Source organism: Microcebus murinus, chromosome 14, assembly GCF_040939455.1.
Source record: "Microcebus murinus isolate Inina chromosome 14, M.murinus_Inina_mat1.0, whole genome shotgun sequence".
NCBI classification, from domain to species: Eukaryota; Metazoa; Chordata; class Mammalia; order Primates; family Cheirogaleidae; genus Microcebus; species Microcebus murinus.
In genome coordinates, this window is record NC_134117.1 from 35504873 (window position 1) to 35524081 (window position 19209).

General features: G+C 36.2%; 1 protein-coding gene across 1 annotated transcript in view; it reads left to right on the forward strand.

Annotated features, from left to right (window-relative positions):
* The window catches only part of RNLS (renalase, FAD dependent amine oxidase), a 257524-nt gene that overhangs the window by 5776 nt on the left and 232539 nt on the right, over positions 1-19209 (forward strand). Inside the window, exon 4 of the mRNA XM_076009992.1 lies at positions 438-596. Within this exon, the coding sequence (XP_075866107.1) occupies positions 438-596 (159 nt within the window). The remainder of the gene's footprint in view (positions 1-437; positions 597-19209) is intronic.

Genomic DNA, 19209 nt, shown 5'->3' on the forward strand with positions numbered 1-19209 from the left:
ACTGAAATGTATACTTGCCCTGCAAAGATGATATGCTTTAGAGTCAGATGGATGTAATATTAAATCATGGCATGACATTGCTCAATCTGTTTTCTTATCTGTAAAATAAATTAGTATTAATATAATGTGTACCACGTGGTCATCCTACAGTAGATGCTTAATGAAAGGTAGCTATGGTTATTGTTTTTTTATTAGTAGTAATTGTAGTAGTATTTTTTTTCTCCAGAGCAGGCCTTGATAGGGAGGTCCAGGAGAGCCAGAGAAGTATGAATTCCCAATAAATTAAAAAGTAAGTAAAGAAAGAGAACCTGGGCACTATAGACAGACAAACTTGATCATTGTGTTCACTTGACTGGGTCCTATTTGTGATGATTCACATTCTCTTTATTCATATAGAAAATCCTGATAATGGGAACATGATTTTACTCTTGGAGCAGGTGCGGAAGTCTCCTTCAGACAGCGTGTGACCCAGATCAACCTGAGAAATAACAAGTGGGAAGTCTCCAGAGAAACAGGCCCCCCTGAGCAGTTTGATCTTGTTGTCCTCACGATGCCAGTTCCTCAGATTCTGCAGCTTCATGGTGACATCACCAACTGTGAGTCTGCCTTTGTTCTTTACCTACTTCAGGGAATAAGGTTTCTTTGACAGTGTGAATTTGGTTTAACTCTCTTAGCAAAGGGTAGATTATAAATTTTATTGATTTGCATGTTTTAAAAGCTGATACTTATGGTCAGTTCATAATTTTAGTCTAGGCCAATGTGAAAACCATAGAAAAAAATTTTTAACTGGTTAAAAGTAGAAGATTTTTCTTACTGCCCTTGCCTTCAATAAGTTAGTATTGTTGATGGACATACAGTGGTTTGGCCTAAAAGTCCAGTCTCTTTGTGGCCATTTTGGAGAAAAGAAGGTTTTTATACTGCAAACACTTGCTTAAATTGCCTCATTTCCTGTGTTTTTGCTCTCTGGGTTGTCCTGTAGGTATTTACTTCTGTTTGAGGCAATTGCCTAGCTACTTTGTGAAAGAGAGTCATAACAGAAGGGATGGATGGGAGGTGGGTGAGTGAATTATGCTGAAGGAGCTAAAATTATGCTAAAAGAGCCAAAATTATAATAAAGTAACTAAAATTCAAAGAAAACGCCTCTATCTGAAATAATAAAGACAAAAAAAGATTATTTCTTGCTAAAGATAACACATGTATATTTTAAGTAGAAATGTGTTGGGCTATTGATAAATAGAATGACATATTTAGCAAATCAGATATCACTATTGTATGATCTGGAATCAATTTTCATATGGAGAGAAACTTAAACCATTGTAGAGAATTTTTTTTTAAGAAAGCAAAAATGTTTAACTCATCAACCTAAGAAATTTTGATTTATCTAGCTTAGAAATCAATTTTGTTTTATTAACCTCAGAATCGTTAAGTGGCAAGTCTCCAAAGAAACAAGCTGCCCTGTGCAGTTTAATCTCGTCCTTAGGATGCCAGAGGGTATTGATTTTAGGTTTCAAATTTCACTGGACTGGGTCATAGGAAGGGGTTGTACAAAGATTCAGTTGCTCACAAAGAAAACTAGAATATGAGAAAAGAGAGGATAAGGAAACTAGGATGGAATGACTTTTCACCAAGTAGTTTCTTTACATCATCTAAGTTTGACTTTGCCATATACCTCCTCTAAAGATCAGCTACGGTTCCATTCCAACACAGAAAGAACCTGATATGAGTTTTCTATTGTTTTTAATAAGGTTGTAATTCATGGGTTAACCCTATTAAGTTTTAGATACCTGTTCATTTGAACCTGGTGAAATTATTGTTATATATGGTGATAACGCTAATGTGTTACCATCAAATTTGATTTTATAATCAAATTTTGTAGTGCCATCAGTAGGAATTGATTGGTATTTATTTCTAATCACTAACTAGGGAATATTATTGAGTAGAGAGGATTATTATTAAGTACATTTAATAGGCTGATTAGAATTTGCAAATTAAGGCAGGATATTTTTAAAAGTTGCTCTTCAGTTGCACACTATGTGTTTATATGCTTTGTATGTTTTATATGTATATATGGTTTGTATGTTTTGGAAATATTTTATAATAGGATATTTTTATTGACAATGTTTCATTTCCTGAACATCTAGGTAATAGAAAACAGTATTTAAATAGTGACTATTACTAGGTTTATCTATGTAAAATTGTGGTTTTGTGGGTTAATATATTGGTCATATATTGGCAATTTCACACAGTTCAGCCTAAATACTATACAGAGGTAATAAATTGATATAGAGGTTGGAAAAAAATTAATGAAGAAAGTCAATAACTTGTGATGTAGATCTGAAGTTTTTTAGGATCATAAAACTACTTTGACATGCACTTCTAATCTGATTTGTTATTTCTAATTATAGTGCTACTTAAAATTTTCCATAAGGTATTGACAAGCCTTTAATATTATAATGTTTTATTTTTGTGATTTTAATGGGTGTTATTTTTAAACTCTTTCTAATTCTGCACTTGGTTTAGCATTATTCACTTTATCTTTAATAACCCTTAGATAGTAAACTTTGTTTAATTTATTTTTAATATAAAATGTGTGATGAAGACAGTGTATATACAGGGTCTGATTTCCTGTCCTTCTCCAAAATAGACTCTAATCTACAAATAGCCAATTTAGAAATGTCACTTACGTGCAAATATCTTTCCTAGTTGACAAATGCTATTCATTCAGGGGTGAGTGAGAAGTTGGATACCTAAGATTTTCACAACTCCTGAGGGTTCCTGGTGCGCTGACACCAGAAACTTCTGATAAATCCACAGACATCTCTTTCCTGCCACTGTGGCTCAGCACAGGTGAGATGAGGGTGGTGGAAAGTTTGTACTTTTCCTGCCAGCGATGCTGGGCATAGGAGGAAGGAGAGGAAGACATGCTGATGCCCAAATTAGAATGTGTAATATATATGCGAATATGGGAGACTTTGGGTGTATTTTAAGTGAACTCTGAGATCCAGAGATGAGTAGGACAGTAGCATCAGCAAAAGGCATGTGTGGAGTTTGAAAGCTAAAATTCCTGTACTAAGTGCTAAGAGAGGATTCAGATATGAGAACAAAGGGAATAAAGGTATTTAACTGTACCTAACAAGTAGTGTGGCAGGGAGGATACATTTCTCCAACTAGTTACACTTATTCACTTAGCTTTTGTGTTATCAGGCCAGTTTTCCTTACTGATACTGTAATTCTAGGTGACAATGTTCATTCTAATCATAGAAAGCTCAGAATTGGAGGGGGTCTTAGAGAGCCTATGGTTTTTATCTTTTAGCCTTTGCATGAGTTTTTTTTTTAAAGAAATTTATTGATGTATGATTATCATATGAAAAGGTGTACATAATGTATACAACTTGATGAGTTTGGAGATAAACCATGAAACCATTACTACAATCTATGCCATAAACATATTTATCACTTCCAAATGTTTCATCTCCCTTCTTTATTTGTTATATTTTTCTTTTATAATAAGCACATAGCATACAAGATCTACCCCCTTAGCAAAATTTTAACTATATGATATAGTATTGTTAACTGTGGGCACTATGCAACACAGTAGATCTCTAAGATTTGTTTATCTTGTGTAACTGAACTTTGTACCCTTTAATTAAAGGTCCCCTTTTTCCCTCCCTAAAGCCTTTATATCAAAAACTATACAAAAAGTCTTAGATAGCAATAATCTGGTGAGAACACTACCCTTAGAGAATGATGCACCCCATCACTCTTGTTGTATCTCTGCCCAAGAATTAAATTTCAGGAAAAAAGCATCCTATTGACCTGGCCTGGGTTTTATTCCCACCCCATGGCCAGAACATTGCGATGTCCTTGATTATAATTCTATTGCATTGCATATAATCAATGGGGAAAAAGTAATACCCCAAAATAAATATGGGAATTGTCAGGAAGAAAATTTACATGCTGAGTAATCAAAAACAATGAGTGGTCGCCACATAGGTGTTCTTAATATTTGTATTCTTAATATTTGTAAAATGAGTGAATGACTGATTTACTGACTGAGCAGATGCATTTCCAAAAGACTGGAATAGCTACTTAAATTTCACTGGTCCAAATTGCTTTTCCATATTCTCTGTAAATTGCGTATTAATACAATTCCATAATAGACTGGTTTTCTTGTTTATTTTATATCCCATTTTCTTTAAATACATATTTATATGAAGAAGGAAAGAGAAATTTTATACTGACAATGGGCCTTATTTCTTTAAAATACTGATTATTTATGCTTAAATCTAGATCTGAAAACTATGTCGATACATATTGCTTTAATGTTCATTCATTTCATTAGTTCTATGTGTTGGTTTTAATTCATTTACTTTTTATTAATTTATTAATTTTCAAATAGTATGTTCTGTACAAGGTTCCATTGAGCAGTTAAGAAGGGTGTCTTAAGTCATGCCCCGGAATATGAATTGATATCCTCTTTGGTAACCCAGCTGCTCTCTCTCCCTTAATCTTTTGTGTCTGGGAAATTCAGTGTAATAACTGTAGGCCCTAGAACTGAAATCCTAAATCTTTGACAGAACTTCAGATTTCTGATAATATTGCTATTAGGAAAAATTTGATACTTTGGATTTTAAACTGGAATACTTTTCTGTTACAACCTCAAATGTTTGAAACATCTATTTTGATACCTTTTCATGTATCTGAACAATATAGCCAAACAACAAGCTAGGTCTTGTTTCCCTTAACAAAGATTAAAAGAAAGGTTAAAAAAATGCTTGCTGATAGACATCCTCAACCCTGAAAGAAAGAACTAGAATGGTTGACATACTATGTCCACATTAAGGTATTTGGGTACAGAATGGTCAGCTTGCCTGTGGTAGATTTTTGTTGCTATTGTTTTGGTTTTTTGGTACACTGTATAAGATAGGCATGCATCCAAATCACTGGAAGGGCTTGTTAAAGCACAGATTACTGGGCAACCCTCTGAGTTTCTGGTTGAATGGGAGTGTGTAGACAATTTGCATTCCTTACAAGTTTCTAGGTGATGCTGAAGTTGCTAGTCCAAGGCCAACACTGTAAGAATCATTCCCGTGCCTTAGTGAATCAACTAGTTTCTAGAACAGAGCAATAGATCTTCAGAAAGGGACTTACCTTGCAAACAGGTAATTCTAATGTGCAGCCAGGGTTGAGAACTGTTGTCATAAAGCATCAGCCTAGCCACACAATCTGTGTCTCGTTTTCTCACATTTGCATCCTTGTTTTGCACATCTTGATTACATGAAGCCCTGGCAGACCTCATGTTGCATTGCTGAGCTGACTGACACTCTCCTCTGCTTGGGACTTGTTGGCTCACCTCTTACCTGACTTTGCCCCCTCAACCCCACTGCACACACTTCTTTTAATTAAGTAATTAATTAATTTTTGAGATAGAGTTTCACTCTGTTGCCCTGACTAGAGTGCAGTAGTGTTATCATAGTTCACTGCAACCTCAAACTCCTGGGCTCAAGCGATCCTCCTGCCTCAGCCTCCCAAGTAGCTGGTACTACAGGCACACACCACCATGCCCAGCTAATTTTTTCTATTTTTTGGTAGAGACGGGGTCTCACTTTTACTCAGGCTGGTCTCAAACTCCTGACCTTAAGTGAGCTTCCTGCCTTGGCCTCCCAGAGTTCTGGGATTACAGGCATGAGCCACCATGCCTGGCCCACCTCTTTTATTTAAACAGCTTTAAGAGATAATTCACATACCACATAATTCACCTGTTTAAAATGAGCAATTCAGTGCTTTTTAGTATATTCACTGATATATTCACTGAATCACCAATGTCTAAAATCAGTCAATTATAGAATACTTTTATCACCTCAGAAAGAAACCCTGTACACTTTAGCTATCACCCCCATCCCTCCCTCCAGCCCTAAGCAACCATTAATCTACTATCTATCTCCACAGATGTCCCTATTATCTGAATCCTTAAGAAAAGTCTGTCTGCAGCTCTGCTTTGCTGCTACCTGTAACAGATTTCACTGATTTTTCTCCTGCTTTCATCATGTCTGTCTGAGCCTGATCTGTGAAGTCACTGAATTTCAGAGGATACCTCATCTTGCCTTGAAGCCCATGAGTTATAGCAAAACAGAGTCTGGTGATGGTGGACCAGGCTTCAGGGCTGTGGGGTGGCAGTGGATATTGATATGCCTGTAGCTTTTGACATTGTTGTACAGCTAAAATGGACACTAGATTTCATAGAGAAATGGCCTTTTATGGTGTTTTTAGAAAGAAAACGGGTAATAAGTATGGTTTATAGATCTTAGATTTAGAACCATAGTAGAAATTGGTCTTTGAGGATGAGCATAACTGCTATTATATCTCAAAACTAATTTTTTTCCTGTGAGTATCAGTGTCACTATGTGGCAAAAATATAGCTTCTTTTATAGTACAGTGTGTGGTAGTATAGAAGGAATTTGAATATTTATTAGATGACTATAGGCAAAGGAAAAAACGACCTCTTTCATGAATCTATCTCATCTGTTGCCATAGTCATTTAAAGTAGGATAATTTATTGCCATGGAGGTCTGCAATAATTGGATTGATTTTGAGATTGTTTTAGTAACATACTATAACATTTTATTACAATACGGTACAGCTATCAGTCAGTGCCTTCAGCTTTAAAAACTGCATAGTTTTGTATATCAAGAAAGACCCTTCAATATTGGATTTTGAAAGTATTTCACAATATTTGTATTGGTGACATCTAAAACAGAATACCATGGCAGAGACTAATTCCTAAAGTGTGTTTAAGGGCCTACTAATTAATAATTTTATTTATATCTTTAACATCTTATTTTTGTGTGTATACTTGAACTGTCTTGGGCTGAGAAAGATAATTCATCTGCTATCATTGCTTTTTCTCCTGTCTATCCTGTGGAAATTTTTGCTTTATGATTTTATTTGATTCATACTAGAACTTCATTATAACTATACCCTTTGACTTAAAAAAGTTCTCTCTTTAGTCTCATTTTAATTTTATTTTGCTTTCAAATCAGCCTTGACTGATAAATGAGATGCTCTTTCTTTTATTTTCATTTGTCTGTTGCATCCTTTTTACTTAGAACCTTTCAGGAACACTTTATTTTAGAGGCATCTCTTTTATATTTGTTCATCTTTGTGTCTAGTAATTTCATAAATATGAGTCTTATTATTAATTTTGTGTATCACCTTTTCATGGGACATGTCCACTTTTACCTTGAAGATTTAGCTTTTCCCTTATTTCCAGGTAAGTTTCTTTCTAATACTTATTTGAAGGTTTATTTCTGCTCTATTTATTACCATCTCAGAGTATCAACAAAAACATATATAGTATCTCTCTCTCTAACTGCCATTTTCTCTCAGCTCACTGTCACCTTTGATGTTTGCATTACTTTTTACTTTTTTTTTCTAGTCTTCCTTCCACGTCACCCATGTAATTTTCAAAAGGATTCCATTTGCCCCCTTCTTTAAAGTTTTGTTTCAGAGAGGTCTTATATTCTTTTGTAGTTACTGAGTTAATGTTTGAGTGTTTGCTGAACTGATTTGCTTCCTGGCAAAATGTCTCTGTTACATATTTTTCATCAGCTCATGTGTTAGGTTCTGTTCTGTTGTTTTCCTCCTTTTCTCTGCATAGGTCCCTCCCAGTCATTGCTCATCTTTGAATGTGACTAATTCTGTCAAGTAGTGTTGTGGGGCAAGACCAGACCTTTCAGTTAAGGGATGTTTTCTCGAAACACTTTCTGATATTTCATACATTTTGTAAATATTTACTTGTGAACATTAGAATGCTAGTGATTGTTAGTACAACAAAATATTTATTAACATGGATGGAAGGATCTACAAATATTTTTGATTTGAAAAAAGATAAAAATGTGTATTTGTATTTCTTTTCCATCTATCAAAAATAATTTGATAAGTGTATTAACATTGGTTATTGCTCAGATATGATTTTCAATTTTTTCTTTATAAATTTTGAATAGCCATAACTTTGAAAATAAAGATAGTTTACTCTTATTATAAAAAATGAAAACATTGATACTGTTTTATAAAATGTATCATGCTAAAAAGGAAATAGATCTTTTTTCCTTTTCTTATTTAGTGTAGGTATTGTGGGATATATAGGCTCTTTATGATGAAAATGTTTAAGAATAATTGACTTGGTATATTTGACTGAGGGGTGTTGTATTGATTTGGTTCAGAATTATACCCTATGCAGATCATTCTGTGTTTACCTCTCTGTCATGAAACAACTCTCTCTGGCAGAAAAGAGTTGAATTAGAATGGCCTCTAAAAGATCCTTTTACATCTGTGGGTTTAAATCAAAGGGATTAAAACATCTGTTTTCTCTTTATTTTATAAATCTCAATAATGACCTGAGTATGAGGAATTAGTTACTGTCTACCCATCTGTTTTCTGGAGAACCTTAAATATGCTCATTTGATTATAAGACATCTTAAGAGTCTGTGGAAAAGATATCCTGTTACAATATAGCCATATATTGCCATCTACTGGGTCAAATATGTATAGCAGGACCCCTTAGACTCTAAACTAGAGAGGACTGTGAAGATGATCAAAACACAGAATAACCCTGTAACTATAATTCGCAGAACTGCGTATCACAGGGAAATACATTTATGTCTGTGAGAATTAACTAACTGAATCAAAAGTGTATAGTTAATTAGTGACAGAACTAGGGATAAACTACAGGTCTCATATTTGTATAGACTAGGAACAGTATCATGTCTTTAGTTTTCTGTGTTTTTCTTATTCTCTTCTCTTTAAATCATATCTAGCCTTTGATATTAACATAAATACCATTTCTTACAGGAAGGAATTCCCTTTTTTATTATACCATGATCTGATTTTCATTATCCAACTCCCTATTTTGCTTTTTATGGAAGAAACAGAACTACTTTTTTCTTTTGGCAATTACTAAATTTATTACACTTATTACATTCTCCCAGCTGGGAGAATAGGGAAGCCTCATGTATCATATTACAAACCTCTTATGATTTACCTTCTGGTTCTATCGTTGTGCTACTCTCTATATATTCACATTGCAAAGATTAACTCACTTAATCCTCAGAGCAATCCTAGCATTATTATCATACCCATTCTTGGTGGTGAAGCTGAGATGTGAAGTTTAGTCATGTGACTCCAGAGCTTGTACTCTGAACCACTGTTATGTATGACTCTCCCATAGGTACTTTAATCTTAGACTATCCTATTACTGATTGTTTCATTTGGGTATGAGTTCCCACAGTGTCCTGCTCATTCTTGATCACCATGTTTTCCAAAGTTGACTAATGAAAATCACTAGTTTAAACAAATTCAAGGGTTACTTTTGTGAAAATTTTGATTCCCAGCGTTTGGCTAGGCCCCAGGAATCTGTATCTTTAACAAGCACCCCACAGGATTTCTCCCCCCTCAATTAGGCCTGTTTGAGATATTCTGCTCTTTTATAGCATTCATCAAGTTTAATTGTGATCCTCATATTTTTAGTGTCTTCCCCACTAAATCATAAAATCCCTGAGGAAAGGAGTCCTGTATCCACTCCGTCTCACCCAGCATCAAGCTCTGTGTCTCACACAGACCTGACACTACTAGTGGTTGTTCAGTCAATACCTGTAGAATGAATCTGTTTTATTTCCCAACTTTAGTATAAGCTTCTAGGGGCGAGAGAGTCTCAGAATATTCTGGTTCCTGTTTGGTACCTGGTTAACAGTGCTAGGATAAAAGGGTGAGCCCTGAATGGATCATAGAATTTTAGGACTAGAAGGAAGCTTGGAGCTCATTACTTCTTCCACTCTGATCAGGAATTTAGGATATCACCTGACCTGTACAAGATTGTACAGTTTATTAGGGGTTGGGCAGGAGAGGGTGTGGTCAAGAAAAAGAAGGCACATTTCAAATACTATTATTGTCTTGATTTCATGTTTTGTTCACACTTCATTAGGCATTAGTGGGCTAAAATCCACGTACCTCACTTCCCTGCTATAGTCTTCCATTCTCCTGCTAAGAGAGTGGCAGAGGCAGTGGAAAAGAATTAGGATAAGCACTGTAAAATAAAATAGGTGGAGTATGGTGAGTGATTATGAGGAATGAGGAGTCTGGAAGATTTCTTTCCCCTATACCATCTTGTCTTCCATGTGGGGCTCCTCAGGTTTTCCTCCATAACATTACATGAAAGGAATGCATGTTTTTAAAGGTCTCCTAATTAATATACACCCTTAATAGTGCAGTGTGCTATCTCATATCCTTAACACCAGAATGTTCTTTTTTCTTTATTTTCTTACGAAAGAAAGAAAACAAACTAGGTATGATGCTCAAATGTTCCTGTGAGGGCCCATTCTCCTATCCCTGGGTGTACTCACATGCACTCTTGCTCCTACCCAATGCTTCTGTAAAGGGGAAAACCATATTCACGTGAGCAGAAATGTGTCAGTAGTATATCTCTAGTGAGGGATGGGGAGAAGAAATGTACTAGTCCTGTTCTGACCTTACTCTGCCAAAACGCTGCTAATTTTGGACCAGGGGTCTCATGTTGTAGTTGCTTTAAGTCACCTAATAGCACTTTAGGAAGAAGATGAATGAAAATAAAAGTCAGGTCTTTGCAGAGCATGTGGCCACAGATCAGAAAGGTTCCCAAGAGGAAAGTTGAGAGAGGCTAGTAGAGTCATGGAGTTGGTCTCTTTCCTTCAGAAATCCTAGTCTATCTTGAGTTCCCTGAATGAATAATACATTCTCCTTCTGTGCATTTGCTCACAAATCTCCCCTGGCCAGGTGTAACCTGATGCATGTTCTATGGTCTCCCTCGTGTAGAGCCTGTGAGTTCAAAGGCATCTCTGACTGCCCATTACTCAGGGAAAGCACCTCAGAGGCTCTTCTGACACTTGATTTTTGTACTAGCCATTAACTTCCGGCATTGGCTATGTTATAGGAGGTAGTTAAGAGCATGGATCCGGAGTGCCAAGGTTTATAACCCAGCCCTGCCTCTTACAGTCTGGGTGATCTGGGGAAGTTACTTAACCTCTTTGGACTCCAGTTTTCACATCTACACAATAAAGATAAATTACATTATCTACCATACATAAAATTATAGTGAGGAATAAATGATAATCTGAGTAGAGGATTTATAGGTGTGTCATGCACATAGTAAGCACATAGCCATTAGTAATAATCCCAATAATTTTTTAATGTTTATGACTTCTTTACCATCAAAGAAGAGGTCTGCAAGACCTGTTTAAAGTGTAGGGTGCTTGGTGTTGGGAAATTCACAAAGGTGACCATTTTATTTCCAGGGATTTTTAAGTAGGAATCATTTGAAACATATTTGTTGTTATAAAAAAGCATGATAATTGCCTTCAAAACTCTACATTAATTAACTTTTAATTAATGAACTCATCACTTTTCTAAAAGGAGTTAGTCATCTGAGGTTTTTGCAAGTCAACAGTGATGTTTTTTCTAAATGCCACCTTTCTTGTAAAGGGCACAACCTCACTTGTCCCCTGTTCCTTTTTCACTCTTTGTCCCCAAATGTGTGCCAGAGTGGAGGAAATAAAAATGTTGTCACGGATGTCTACCCCCATCCACTTGCACTGCCTTGCCCACTGTCCCCAGGATCATTCCTGTTTTGAGGAAGCATCAAGATGGGACTATTTCTTAAGTGCCCTTGTGTCCCTTACTTTTTTCTAGATGATGACTCAAGTAAATTTAGAAGGTGCAATGCCCATTTGCCAAGTGTTCTCATGAAATTGTGTGAATGGGTAGAAAAGTAACAGATGAGCTTCACTTTTGACACGTGTAAGAGTGGTGTGTTAGGAGAAACTCATGTGAAAGCATGCTTATAAAATGGTGTGGTCTGAACTCTAGGTTACAGATAAGAAGATGGCAGAGAGAGTCTCAGTAGACAGTTCAGAATATCAGTCCAATGCATTTCTAAAGAAAAAGTGGCCAGAAAAATCCTGGATATCAATCATAAGTGTCTTGGAAATAAAGTGGGAAGCATGTGTGAAACAGTGGTATGTTTGTATCCAGAATATTGTGTGGTCAACTTGAGTGAGAGTCTGCAACATTAGGGTGCAAGGAATGTCTTTTCCTTTATTTCTCTTAAGTATACAAACTATCTGCTCTGAGCATCTCTTCACCTGCTATAATAAACCCAATCTTAGTCATCATTAGAGCTTCCTCCCTGCCCTTTGAAATCACACAGAAATTCCTGGCATTTATAGTGCCAGAAAACTGAGGAAATGTGGGGCCTAAGTCCATAAGATTGTGGTCATTACTGCAGTTCTTCTGCTATGCAGTGCTTGGGCCCAGCCCTGGTCCTCTGACATTGGTTAGGTACTTTGTTTTGCTTGCACTCAGAGATGCCTCTCATGGAATGGCACGGAACTAACCACTGAGATCCTGGCTGAGAGGCATGTTCCATAGGCATTCTGCAGCAAGATCCCACCTGGGCAAGTGGGAGCCGGCTTTCTACCATGCACAGGAATCCCTCAAACCCCTATGCCCTGTGCCTTAAATATTAGATTCAGTAATCCTCCATCTCCACTTCTGGTTGTGCTTCTTCCCTTAAAGCATTCATCTCCATCCCCTACCCTCTAATTTTTAGTGATCCTCTGGTTTAATCTACCTTAAGATCCTGCAAGAGAAAGATGTTTTATTTTCTCCTTTGTGTGTGTGATTGTGTGTGTGATTGTGTGATTGTGTGCGTGTGTGCGTGTGTGCGTGTGTGTGTGTGTGTGTGTGTGTGTGTCTGTAGTCATCCCAGCCTTTAGAAACGTAATGCTGAGCTTTGCTTTCCTAGATTGGAGGATAGGGAAAGAAGAGTTGGTTTTCCCTAAATAACTCATCCTGGTTGCTATATAATCGTGAAGATGTGATGAAAGTGATCTCAAGAAGGCAAACTATAATAACCAAAGGATCACATCCATATATGGACATAGGGTAACAAATGAAAGCTTTTCTATCTAGAAATATAGAGCTTCTCAGCTCTACAATGAAGACCTACAATGGCAATAGATACAGATATAGAATATATATAAATACATATGCATATATATTTAATTATAACTTAGGAGAACATGGAATTGTTTTTAGAATTCTAGAATATAGGCAAGGCACAGTAGCTGACACCTGTAATCCTAGCACTTTGGGAGGTGGAGGTGGAAGGATCACTTGAGGCTGGAAGTTCAAGACCAGCCTTGAGCTACCTAGCAAGACCCTGTCTCTACAAAATTTTTTTTTTTTTTTAATTAGCTGGGCATGATGGCACATGCCAGTAGTCCCAGCTGCTGAGGAGGCTGAGGCAGGAAGATCGCTTGAGCCCAGGTTGCAGTGAGCTATGATGATGCCACTGCACTCTAGCCCAGGCAAAAGATTGAGACCCTGTCTTAAAAAATATAAATTAAGGCCGGGCGCGGTGGCTCATGCCTGTAATCCTAGCTCTTGGGAGGCCGAGGCGGGCGGATTGCTCAAGGTCAGGAGTTCAAAACCAGCCTGAGCAAGAGCGAGACCCTGTCTCTAGTATAAATAGAAAGAAATTAATTGGCCAACTGATATATATATAAAAAATTAGCTGGGCATGGTGGCTCATGCCTGTAGCCCCAGCTACTCGGGAGGCTGAGGCAGAAGGATCGCTCGAGCCCAGGAGTTTGAGGTTGCTGTGAGCTAGGCTGACGCCACGGCACTCACTCTAGCCTGGACAACAAAGCGAGACTCTGTCTCAAAAAAAAAATATATATATATATATAAATTAAATTACATTCCAGAATACAACAGCCAAAGGGCCAGCAACCATTAAGCCTTAAAGTAGATAGTCTTAGACTAAGGAAATGTTACTTTATTTCACTGTAGAGAAGTTTTAAATCCATAAGATATTAATTTGACTGACTAATTTTGCCTACATTTTAAAATGATAGCACTGATCACATGGTATAACAGTTTAGAAGTTTCAGTAAATTTAAAGATGGTAGGTTTATTAATGAACTATTAAAATAAAGATCGTGGGGGTACATTTCTAATGTTCTAAGGATTTCCTAGTCAATAACTGCTTTCTCAGTGGCACCCCATGTACCACCCTGCTCCTTTCCTCCCGAAAGGCCGGGTAAGCAAAACAAAGCTCCCCACGCCCTTTCCCCCAACTCTGTTTGCCTTCTTTTCAGCCTCTGGCTACCCTATATTGGCTTCAGCTATCCTATCATCAGTTTGGACTTTAATGCTGTACTGAAGGTACATAAAATTGTTCAGTGTTTTAAAAAAATAGATATTATGCATTATTTTTCATTTTATTTTTTAGTTATTATATTTTACTGATAAAAAATTTGAGAGTGAGAAGAAAATACAGTCCACTCACAATTCCAGCTCCCATCAATACTAGCCTGGTTAATACATATTTCTAGATATTTTTTCTAGGTAGAAATTTACCATTTTTTATGTATCTTGTTTTTAATTTATAACTATTAGAAATATCTTTCCAATGCCAATGAATGTTCATGAGTTTTACTGCATAGTGTTCTATTCTTTGCATTTACCTTGATGTGTTAAACCAGTTTGATGGACATTTAGGAGGTTTCCAGTTTTACAAAGTGTTGCTTTGATAGTGCAAATCTGCAATAAAGATTCTTTCCACTAAACTCCTTTCCTCATGGAACAGTTATTGTGATATAAGGTAGAGTAAAGACCTCTTGATGATTTTTGTTCTAATTTTCCTTGGCTAATCTATGTTTTATTTCTCTGAGTGTACTTTAGAATCAGGTTTCATCAAAAACTCCTGTTGGAATATGGATTTGAATTACATTGAATTCAAGTGTCATTTTGGGGAGAATTGGCATCCTTCCAACAGTTCATCTTCCCATTCAAGAAAATGAAACATTTCTCCATTTTCCTATGTATTTTTATGTTCTCAATAATATTTTATAACTTTTATCATAAGATCATACACATTTCTTATAGGCATATTAAGAAATATTCTATGATTTTTTGGAGATTGTGAATAGGATCACTTTTGTTGATTTATTTATACTTTGTTTTTGATGTTTCTGGAGAACAACACCTAGCTGAGTTTTAAAATCCAACATGAAAAATCTGTTTTGATAGGGAAGTTCAATTTTTTTATATATTGGGAGTAACTACTATGTTGTTTTTATCCTTTTCATTGGTGTCTGTTATTTATTTTATTTTTTTAAAAACTTTTTTTCATTTTCTTATTTTTGCCAGCTTTATCAGTTATCTATTTTTGACTTCCTTCACAGTGTTTATTTATAGACTCTACAATGAATCATCATTCCATTTATAGTTATCTTCTTGCCCCCTACAAATCTATTTATAACCTACTTCATCTTCTTCCTGCCTTCCTCCCTCATTCTACAAATATGTATTGAATGCTTACTGTATTAGATGTTGTTTAGTAGTTAAAAAATTAAGTAGTCCTTCCCTTCCCCTCCCCAAATATTTCTTATCACTTTTCATGATGAAGCTGATATATAATATTAGAACAAATGAAGCAATCCAAAGATGAACTAATAATCCATTCCCTGGCTCTGCCCTCCCCTCCCAGGCCCCAGAGGTAACTGATGGTGACAGTTTAGTGAGTACAGTTCCACACCTTGCTCCAAGCGTATAAAGATTTGGATGACTATGAGTGGCTTCTAAAATTATTGTTTTGCAATTTGCATTTTTACTCAACATTCTTTCAGATAAATACATCTCACTTATTTTTATTTTATCACTGCATAAAACTTTTCAGTTTGGAAGTAGTGGCATTAAGTCTCTCATCTCTTATTGTTTATTAATGGACATTCATGTGTTTTCTGGGTTTCTTTTCCTACTAAAAACTATGCCTCAAACATTCTTGTTTATACATCCTTATGTTCTCGTGCTTTTAATGCTATTGTGGGTGATCACATCTCCAAAGTCAAATTTCTGGGTCAAAAGATCTGTCTGCTTTAGTAGGTATTGCCATATTCCTTTCCAAAAGTTTATAGTGATTTTCATTCTTAATGTTCGAGAATGCCTGCTTATTCATTAGGACTGTATATTTTTAATATTTATTATTATTTTTTAAATTTCTGCCAAAGTGATAAGTAAAAACAAGTACATCATTCTTATTTTAATTTACATTTCCCTTGACTGAAAGTGAAATTGAGCTTCTTTTCATAAGTTTATATTGGTCATTTAGGTTTCCTGTTCTGTGAATGCTCTAGTCATCTCCTGTGCTTACTTTTGTAGTAGGTTATTTGATTTTTAGAAGCATTTCACACATGAGAAATATTAATGTTTGTCATACACTATTACAAATATTTCCCAGACTATAATTTGTCTTTTGCTTTTGTTTATTATGTCATTTGCCATAATAATTTCTTAAGATTTTTATTTATTCAAATGTGTCTTTTTCTTTCACAGATGGTGGATTTCCTGATGCAATGTCCCTCACTCTAAAGTCATATAAATATTCTGGATTATATTTTTAACAATTTTAGTTTTTATACTTTACATTAAAATCTTTACCAGGTATATATGTTTTTATAAAGTATGAAATGGGTATATAGCTTCGTTGTTTTTTTTTTTTCTTTCAGAGTGATACCCATTATATCAGCACCATTTCTTTAGTAAGATATTCTTTTCCCACTAAATTGAAATTCATCATTTGCCATATGTTAAATTCCATATATGCTTGAGTTTATTTCTGGATATCTATCCTGTTCCATTTTTTTTTATTCCTGTGCTAATACCACCATTGTTTTCTTTATAGTCACTTTGTGGTTGTAACTCATTTTTAAGGAGTCTGAACTATGTGGGGTATAAACATGAGACAGCTTTATTTTTCCCAGAACTGCACTCACACTTCCCTATTTTGAATGCTGTGTCTTTCTAGAGAGGGTTTCTTAACTGTTTTGTTTTTTTTTTTTTTTCTTTTGATACAGACAGGATCTCACTCTGTTGCCTGGGATAGAGTGCAGTGGCATCATCATAGCTCACTGTCACTTCACACTCCAGGGCTCAAAGCGATCCTCCTGCTTCAGCCTGCAAAGTATCTGGGACTATAGGCACAGCTCTATGCCTGGCTAATTTTTCTAGTTTGTAGAGATAGGTCTTGTTCTTGTTCCAGGCTGGTCTCGAACTCCTGATCTCAAGTGATCCTCTGGCCTTGGCCTCTCAAAGTGCTAGGATTACAGGCGTGAGCCACTGCCCCCAGCCTACAGATGGTTTCTTAATGACATCTTAATAATTTGCTACAACTTCCTAGTCACTTTTGGCTGTTAGAACAGTCTCACTTTGCTTTTTAAGACTCAATTGTGTTTATGTTTAAACCTCAGTTTCAGTTTAGAGCTCATTCTGTCTACCCCTAATTCCAGCAGGAACTGTCTGTGGCTGCAGGAGCTTGTGGGAGAGTGGATTACGAGGTCTGTTACCCCTTTGGTCTCTTTGAATGTCTACAGACTCTGTATGCTCACAGAGCCACCGATTGCCTCTGTTACTGGCTGCTTGTTGGTGGTAGGGAGGTGGCCTTGGCTTCACTAAAGTTCATTCCTCGTCTGTTGCTTGGTGATGGTTTATGGTGTAGACCGTATGTGGTGTATTTTCCTGGCCTGGTGGGCAGTGTTCAGCCTCACACAAACCTTTCTGCTGCTATTAATGACCCTTCTTTTTAGGCAGCCCTATCAGCAGAGCTTTAGCTTAGGCCCTGAGAGTTCTGCCAGTTCAGCAAGTCCCTCGGCAGGAAACAAGTCTTGGTTACTCCTTCTGGGAGCTTCCCCACGGGGTTTATTTCTGAATCATTCTCTGGTAGGCTCCTAAAGAGGGAAATGACCCCTTCTCCACATCTAGGGTTTGGAAGATAAAGCTTCCTTCCAGGGATATGACAAGGCTGAGCTTTCACATCCCCTGAGTCTTCTTTCTGCATCACCTGGGCAGTGGGGCTCAGGGTAGTGAGGCCAGTTTTGGCTGGTCATTTTTCAGAACTCCTTGAAGGCAGCTGGTTAGCATCTTTAAATATAGTTTCAGTATTGCTTTTTGTCCCCACCTTTGCAGAGAGCAAGGATAACAGGGAGAAATACTGTTACAGTAAGTTTTAATGTCTGGAAGGTAAGAATTTCCTTACCATATTATTAATATATCATAATTTTGTAATATACATGACCCCATCAAGAAAGTTTGTTTATTGACCTCCTTCTGCCAACTTTAGGCCCCTGTCCATTCTTGAAACTTGGCAAGACCACTTCCTTGAGAAAGTCTTCCTAATAGCTAGAAGAGAAGAATTGTAATGTCCCAACACAAAGAAAAGATAAATGTTTGAGTGACTGTTTATCCCAATTACCCTGATTTGATTATTACATATTGCATATATGTATCAAAATATCACATATGCCAAAATCTGTACAGCTATGATATACGAAATTAAAAAGAAAGTCTTTCTAACCCCCCAGACCAGACCATTTCTCCCATTACATATTATCCTAGTTTCCTGTGCCTCATATTTTAATACTTACCAAAATTGTAATTAATTAACAGTTTAATCCTTTGTGGAATATGTGTCTTTCCTGGTAGAATATCAAGTACACTAAGACAGGAACTTGCTCTGACTTACCTGTTCTTGTTTTCCCGGGATTTCCTTGTGAGTGCCTCACAGATGGTAAGCCTGCAGTCTGTATTGAATGAATGAAGGAATGAAACAGAATCTGAAATACATCTTGAAGTACATTCAGAGGAAAAGGAAGGGAATGCTTTAGAGAGAGTTGTGAATACCTTCAACTTTCTTTCTACAACTTCTAGAATCTTTCATTGTCCTTGATGGAAAAATGAGAACCAAATCTTTTTACTAAACAAAATTTAAATTCTTAATTTTTCCTTGACAGTTTGCTGAAAAGAGTTTGATTGAAAGCACGGGAAACAAAAGTCCTTTATTCATCAAGCTATGTGCTTTGTTGCCTTTTTTGGCAGTCCATCTCATAGAAATAATGCAATTTCTAAACTTCTTCTGACATGAGTTGGTCTTTTGTGCTGTCTGTAAGCTTATGCACTGAGTTCTCCATTTTAGAAAAAACAATTATTACTGTTAAATTTTTTATTAATTAATTAATTGTCTTGATCTTCACCTTTTATATTTCCTCATCCTCTTATCTTTTTGAATTTATTATTTGCAAAATAGCAGATAGGGAGTTGGTTCTACTTAGTCTTTCTTTC